At 37.1% G+C, this 7,999-nt stretch overlaps 1 protein-coding gene across 1 annotated transcript; it reads right to left on the bottom strand.

The window, feature by feature from the left end:
* Positions 1-2,284: 2,284 nt before the first annotated feature.
* LOC107089893 (C-factor-like) lies at positions 2,285-7,150 on the bottom strand. Its single transcript, XM_015382924.1, has 4 exons — positions 6,798-7,150; positions 3,526-3,703; positions 3,288-3,382; positions 2,285-2,970 (listed from the first exon to the last, which is right to left on the bottom strand). Exons 1-4 carry the CDS (start codon positions 7,122-7,124, stop codon positions 2,779-2,781), a joined length of 792 nt encoding a protein of 263 aa, XP_015238410.1. The 5' UTR covers positions 7,125-7,150; the 3' UTR covers positions 2,285-2,778.
* Between the last annotated feature and the right edge of the window lie 849 nt (positions 7,151-7,999).

Here is a 7,999-nt window from a genome sequence, read left to right as displayed (position 1 = left end):
TACTTTCTGGTAATCATCTCAGAAGCCTATGGACGTCCACAGCGCAATCGCAGAATAGTCACTATTGGAACCTTCATGGAGAGGTGGAAATTTGAAAGTTGTTGATATAAGTAGCTTAATATAGGGCATTTCTAGTGGTAAATATATTAGATACGGCAAGAAAAACTGGAAAAAAAAGCATAGTGGTTTAATTTGCAATAGTCAGGGAAAAACTTTTAAGAACTGGGAAAAACTTTTTAAAGAAATTTTATAGAAGCATTGCATGTATTTCTCCTGATATAAACTTAACAACGTACTTATAAATGTGTTAATTCGTATGTTAAAAATAGCAAATCTGATTTTTTTTTTTCAGTCATAAATATATACAAGCAGTAAAGTATTGCAACGCCTTTCTTTGCAGTCACCTAACACTAGCAAAAAAAGAAAAAAACTTTAAATCAAATTGAGGCATTCTTAATTAAATAAGCTTCATAGGTGTAAAATGAAATAATAAAAAAGACAGTGAACACTGAATACAGGAATCCACACACTGTTAAAAGAGTAACTCAGAGAAACGATAAAGGAGAAAACTGGGTAAACAAAATGCTGCCCTCTTCTGGTTAAAGAAGGATAGCGTTGCATCATGAAGGGGAAAAAAATGATCAGGAATTTTTATTATCTAACTGAACACAAGATGGGGTCAAACATCCACATTGGGTTAAAATGGTGTAATAATAATGTAATAATAACCCAGACAATAAGTTTACTTTCTTCTTCTGCACCTTAAGCTTTGCAAAGCGCAGCGTCTGCAGTCAGTATCTACTCAAAGCAGCCAAGTCTGCAGAGAAGAGTTTAAAAGTACAGATGCACCTCAACAAATGGCTTTAAAGTTTAATAACTCCATTCATTTTTGTGTAACACATTAGGCCTATATTATGAAAACATAATTGGATTTCTCTAAGCTGGTAATTCTATTAAATATGATAATTTCCACTTGAAGCTAATGTAAACATTTTAATCAGTGTTTAATCCCAAAGAAATGTAGACATACTGAAAAGTAGTTTTTATACCTGCATAAAATGTATTTTTAAAAGCTACACTTAATCCGACAAATAACCCTAATCGGAACCCATATTCCAATTAACTGAGATGTACCTAATAAATCACATTGGATTACAGATTTAGAACCTGTACATTAAAAACCATGCTCTGTTAAGTTATAATAGAAACATATAGTTTTTTTAAGTGATGATTTGGGATTTTACTCTGCAAGACACGACAAAAGCCAGTTTGATTGCATTCATAAGATTGTCAAAAAAGAGTGAATATTATTTATTTTTGTCATATATATATATATATATTTTTTTTTTTTTTTTCTCTGCCCCCAGAGAGGTTCTTAGTAAAGCAGGCTTCTCTTGAGAAATATTCAGCTTATGTTACACACAGCATGTTTAACATGTTTGTGAGGCCCGGAAGAGACAGGTGCAGCTGATGCTTTGGATCATTGACCATTTGCAGGCACCGCTCTCATTCTATTGGAATCATATTGTAATCCAGGATTCAAATAGAGAGTTAAAAAAACTCAACAAGTCAAAACATTTCTTGTTTGTCTTGAAATTCAGACTCTGGACAAACATATTATTGTAAAAAAGTCATCCTGGGGGGGGAAAAATAGATGCAAACACACTTAAAAAGCAAAAAAAAAAAAGTAACTTTATCATTTTAAACAGAAGGTAAACAAAGGTGTTGTTTGAATGAGTAAAAAGTTGGAGCCCCCCCCCCCACTCTGACAGCTAGTTCGACATTATCAGGTTAAAGTAACTCAATAGTCATCTTAAAAACAGCCATAGTTGCATAGGAAGTGTCCTATGTGACTAGGTTTAATGTTCATAGCTTTGATCCCCATGTAAGAAGAAGGCTAGGAACTACAATTTCATAAGCAAGGAAGATGAAAGGGAAAGGAAACTGAAAAGGAAGAAATCTCAATGATGAAGGCAAGTAACAAAAAGTCTACTTGTACTTCTGTCAGTTTTGATCTGGGGGGAATCATTTACACACAAACTTTTATACAACCTTTATTTGTGAACATGTTCTTCTAATGTACAGAAAGCAGAGACGCAGTCGGCCAGAAATGAACTAATACCACAGGGTTTCCAGCCTAGAACAACAACAAGGACTGATGAAGATTATCTCCCCCAAATTTAAGTTCTTACTTCTAATATTAAGGGACATATGATAAGAAGCCCCCTGCATGCATTTACTGTAGTCTCCTGTTTTATATGGGAAGAAGGAGGTTCTAGTTTTCTAAATAAAAAATCTGTCCATCATGATTTTGTATTGTAAATTACACCAATTTTTCCACTTAACGCACCAAAAATACCATTAGTTTTTGTATCACAATTTAAGAACAATTGTTCTAGAATATGCAGAAATTGCCTTAAATTGTTTAGATCTTGACTTTTCTGAACAGTTTAGGTTTGAGATCTTGATCTCTGAAAGTTTCTGGATATTTGTTCATCGTGCCAAAACAGTTTATAGCTGACAATGGAAGCACAAGTAACCTATGGAGTTCCTATATCTTAGAGGTTGACCTTAATGTTGACGATCACAGTAATTTTGACTGAACTGACTTTGGTGTAGAGGTAGAGATGGTGACCTGATAATTATTCTTTCAAAAACCTCCAGTAAAGCACTTGTAGTAGTTGTGTCAATAGTAAAATCCCTGCCTATCTCAGCATTATCTGCTCAGAGAATCGGCACACTGGGGTGAAGTCACATCTTTGATCCCACTTTATGATTCTACCAAGGAAGCTCGGCTCCGTCCCAGTTGTATGCCTTTCCTGTCTTTTCTATGCTTAGTGAATTAATGATGGCCATCAGACAGTTCACAGAGTGTTCAGCACTGAACAGCTTGTCATTTGGCACGTTCTTGTGATACGGCCGGGAAAGGTCCGTGTTGACTGTTCCTGGGTGTAAGGAAACACAAACCACCTGGAAACGGCGAAAAAAGGCGGGTTAGAATAAACTTATCCGTCAGAGGTAAACTGATACTACAGCAGTATCCTTAAAAGCTGCTCTCAAAATGTGAATTTTTAATCCTTTGCATGAAATTTCAATAATTACTGGTTGGGTTACTTGTGCATAAGCAGATAAAGGTGGAGGATGGTAAAGGCATGCAATATATGTTGGAAAGAAGCCTTCATATAAACCCTGAGAAGTGTTTTGTCTTGTCCTAATAGTAGGCAAATCAATCATCTATTTATTATCAAAGTGAAGTAAAAGGCTTAATTATGACTAAGAACTGTTACCTTAGGTCTACTGCGCCCCAGCTCTATGGATAAATTCCTTGTGGCCATGTTGAGAGCTGCTTTAGACATTCTGTAGCTGTACCAACCACCAAGTCCTAGAGAGAAAAGTGAGAGGGTTGAAGGAAGAAGAAGAAACATACTTGATATTTCCCACAATCTACATGTAAGGGCATAAAGTAAAAAATTTAAATAAAATACAAAACAAAAGGCTGTGAACCATGAATCATTAAAAAGATACCGTTGTCTCCAATGGATCCGACTTTGGCCGTGATGTTGACGATGATGCCGCTGTGCTGCTTCGCTTTCTCTGCAGGCTGCTGACCAAAAGCACCGCCGCCCTTCTGAAGGAGAGGGGTAAAATATTTGGCCATTATCAGGGGGCCCACTGTGTTGGTGGTCAAGGTGGTTATGATGCCCTGAGAAGGTAAAAAAGAAACATATTTGTAAAGGTATTTCTAAGAATAAATAAATGATTAGTACACAAGTAACAGTAAAAAGCTATAAATGGTTGTTTTAAACCCTTACCAAAGTGGCTAAGTCATCTTCCACTTTAGTCAAATAACAGCCAGAAAGTTGTATAATGGAATTTTATGGAATAAATCAACAAAATCAAGAAGGTTTCAGAATATTTTGCTTTAATACCTTAAAATAAAATTCCATGAAACAATTTGCTTGAGAAGTCCCCTATTAAATAATCCTAATCAGCCTATGGCTGTGCCGGTAACCCCTAACCCCTCAATCACTATATAGAAGACAGACTTTCTAGTGGACTCAGTTAACTGATAACCAGATCACCGCACAGTTCCTGTGCCATCTTTGTTCTCTCTTGCCTAAAAAACAGATCCCATGATGCATAGCGAGGAGAGCTCCTGCAAAGCATTCTGGGATATATCTGCTTGTCTGGTAACCATGGCTGTGAACTACTTTTCAAGGTGCATTGTGGGACATTTTTAGTCCACTACTTTTTCATCCACAAAACATTTGGACCCTCATAAAATGGTGTAACCACTATATAGTGCTCTATAGAGGTTAGGGCGTATGTTCGGACACACTTGGTGTGTTTTTTTTTTTTATCCCAGGCAGGTTAGTTACCAAGGAAGATAAACCAGGACAGGGTAAAGGCAGTTAGGGTTTATAAATGAATGAGTAACTCTAATTTAATGCTCTTTTAATGCTCTTAGAAATAATTTCAATGCCATAAACATAAATATAGTAATATTTGTCGAAATTTGCATTTTTCGATGCCATTCCGAACTTAGTCCCGCCCACAAGGTTTGAGGTCGGGAAGTTCGGTCTGGCTCTGCTCCATAGTAGCGCGAATATTAAAGCCCACTGTCAGGCGATCCAATCAAATTGTCAGGGCGGGCTTTATACGATGATGGACAGATGATCAACAGTAACGTAATCAACCACGTGACCAAAGCGCGCTTGGCTGACAACAATAATGGCTGCCGCCGGAGAGTTGAGGTGAGTAGATTCTGCTATTAGGTCTGTTCTAGGAGATATCGACAGCAAATTAATTTTAAAAGAGGAACAGAGAAACGCGATCAAGTCTCATCTTCTTATTATAGGCGTGCAACTGCACGCTTTGATTTTTGTGGACAACAACTATGCGTTGCTTAACATACGTCACGCACTCCGCTGCTCTTATTGGTTGTAGGTCTATCCAATTGAGTGCAGAGGCATTTTTTTTTCCTGGTTCGTTTGAAACACGCCCCATAATCACAGCTCTATGGAGCAGTATCAGACTCATATTCTGACTAGAATTGAGTCGGACTACGTCAGGCTACCTTTTCTCAGCCTCAAGCTTCTTTTCCGAGCATCCGGCTTTACGATCAACCGGGAGCAGTTCTGCACAAATATATTCCAATGTAATTTATCTGATGAATTTTAATGAAGCATTGTAAATGCCCCGATAATCACATTTAATGAATTCTAATGCCAATTAAGGCCTTATTTAAAAAAATTATAATTTCATAACTTTTGATAATTTTTAATGACCCGCAGAAACCCTGAAGTTGCAATATTTAAACACCTCAATCTATCTTAATAAAAGAAAAGGTTATAGGCCCTTAAAGACCTTTGGCTTCGCATACAAAACACTTTCCAAACACATTGTGATCAACTTTAAGCCCCTGTCAAGAAATGGGGAATTGAGTTATTCCATCAATACGATGCTGCATATCCACCAGAAAGGTCTCAAACCGTAAACATATATTTAAAGACACGTAACACAATAAAACTGTTTTTAAAACTGGCTGTTAACTATGTAGAGTACACAGCGGACACATGGAAGAATGTGTTCCAAATGAAAGTAAAGTGGAATTCATTTTTAAACATCCAAACATCTATGTGTTGCAGAAAACTAGCACTAAACATAGTGACGGAAGCGTCATGCTGTGGGACTGTATCTTCAGCAGGGCAAGGAAAACTGCTCCCAACTGATTGGCTGACTTGAACCAAAGGTCGTCCTGTTCTATAGATAAATGCAGGGCACACGTTTTAGATGATTGGTTATAAAATAAGTGGGGGAAAAAAACAAACAAACAGTATTTTATTTTCTATTTTAGAATAATACACTTATTAGCTTTAAAAACATTTTATTACAAAAAAGTTTGACTTTGAGATGAAAATTTAATTAATAGAATAGAAAATCCCTTTATTGTCCCAAAATGGGGAAATAGTGGTGTTATTTAATTAAGCTTAAATTATCATGTGGCATAAGTGCTGTCAACTCCACTGTTCAAATAGATATTGGGGTTGGCATAAACAGCAATACCCCATCTTACCAGATGTGTAGCCAGAACATTTTAATAAGGGTGGTCAGGCAATAAGCAATGTACACTGAGGGGTGGCCAAAAGTGAATGCCAGAACTTCAGGGTCGATCTACACTGTTCCAAAAGGAAAATCAACAAGCACAACATCCATATTCTCTAAATACAGACAAAATATACCTTCCTACAGCCTTTGCTAACAAATAGATACAAATATTTAAACTTTGAAGCCGTCATTCAGTTTTATTACCTACCTACTTTTATTCATAATCATTCCAGATACAATTAATATTTAGATGTTCTAATATCTACAATACATGGATTAGTTGTTATTAAAATATGTTATTTATCTCTGATTTCAGTGAAGGTTCCTAGATGACTTACAGAGACATCATTTTCTCCTCCAATATAAGACAAAATCTAGTCCTGAAAAGAGAAAGAATTCTGTATTGATCATATTTAATGTTAGTATATTAATGTGCTTAAATAACCACAGTGTTTTAGTTGTCAGGTAATTGTTTACAAATAGAAAAATTTAATGTTAAATTAGTTTAAATATTCCACTTGAGATTATTATTGCTGCCACTGTGTATTAGAGGGAAAGAATGGTAGGGTGGGCACCTCTGGGCCCCCATCTAGCTCCGCCCCTGCATCTGGCACCAGATATTCAGAAAGCTGAGTTGATTCTCTCTGCTAAACCTTATGACACCACATCAATAGAAAAACTCAGCCTACCTGCGCAGAAACATCCCTCAGACTAGTTTCTCCTTTCCCGCTAGGATGAAGCATCGCCGCGGCGTTCACCAGCAGATCCACGCGGCCGAAGTTCTCCTTCACGCGCTCGGCTGCTCCGCGGACGTCCTCCTCCCGGTTCACGTCCAGCTTGAGGATCGTGACTCTGCTTCGGTGTTGTTCGGCGAGGCCCCGCAGCTCTGCCGCTCCATCTGGGTTTCGACACGTTGCTATGACCGAGGCGAGGCTTTTATTCTTTAATACATGTTTGCAAAATTCAAGCCCCAAACCTCTGCTGGCACCTTGAATTAGAGCTACGGGGGAAGCCATGGCATGAGAAACACCTGCTCACGTGACCGAACTAGTAGTGTTGTTGCATTCAAAGTCACTGCACGGCTCGTTTTTTAACCATTATTAGTCTAAACGAAGCTTAGTGGGATTAAATATCCCTTACAGATTAGCCACTTTTAACCAACAGGTGAATAATTATTAAATATATCATAATTAGCATCGTTTGTATTTTCAAACTTTATGGAAAATGAATTATTTTAGAGGAATAAAAAAAAAACATGCTGTACCTGAAGGTAACACGTTTCACAACAAGAACAATACGCCCTCTGCTGGTGACTTTTAAAAGCACTTACACAATTCATTGCGCGTGCTCGTTATGAATTATACAAAAGCAGAAAAACAGAAACAAGGAGGGGAAAACAGGAATACAGAGGATGATAAGTATATGAATTAAACGTGATTTATATAAGAATATAAACGTAACTTTGTGCTTTTATTTATCTGTATTTAATTAAGTAATCCCAGAACCTATGTATCAGAAACTGCATAGACATCTCTGAAAATGACTTAGACAAGTTTTATTGTCATTTTGTATGCACAGAGTGTATGCAAGACGAAATTTCGTTTAGTACAGCTTTTCAGACAGTAAATGAACATTCACAATCCACAAAGTGCAGCATTGATCAAATGTAAGCAGTGTGGGAGAAAAAAACATGGTGCAAGGTGCATTGATATGGAAGTTCAGAGCATTAAAATATATGGTATATATGCAGGGGCGGAGCTAGATGGGGGCCAGGTGTGGTCATGGCCACCCTTAGCCAATCATTGGCCACCCCTGTGGCCATCCCTACCATTTTTTCCCTCCAGTGGAATATTCAAAACATAATAATAATAATAATAATAATAATAATAAT

Source organism: Cyprinodon variegatus, unplaced genomic scaffold (assembly GCF_000732505.1).
Source record: "Cyprinodon variegatus isolate N-32 unplaced genomic scaffold, C_variegatus-1.0 Scaffold270, whole genome shotgun sequence".
Lineage (NCBI taxonomy): Eukaryota > Metazoa > Chordata > Actinopteri > Cyprinodontiformes > Cyprinodontidae > Cyprinodon > Cyprinodon variegatus.
This window is presented reverse-complemented; position numbering and strand designations above follow the sequence as displayed.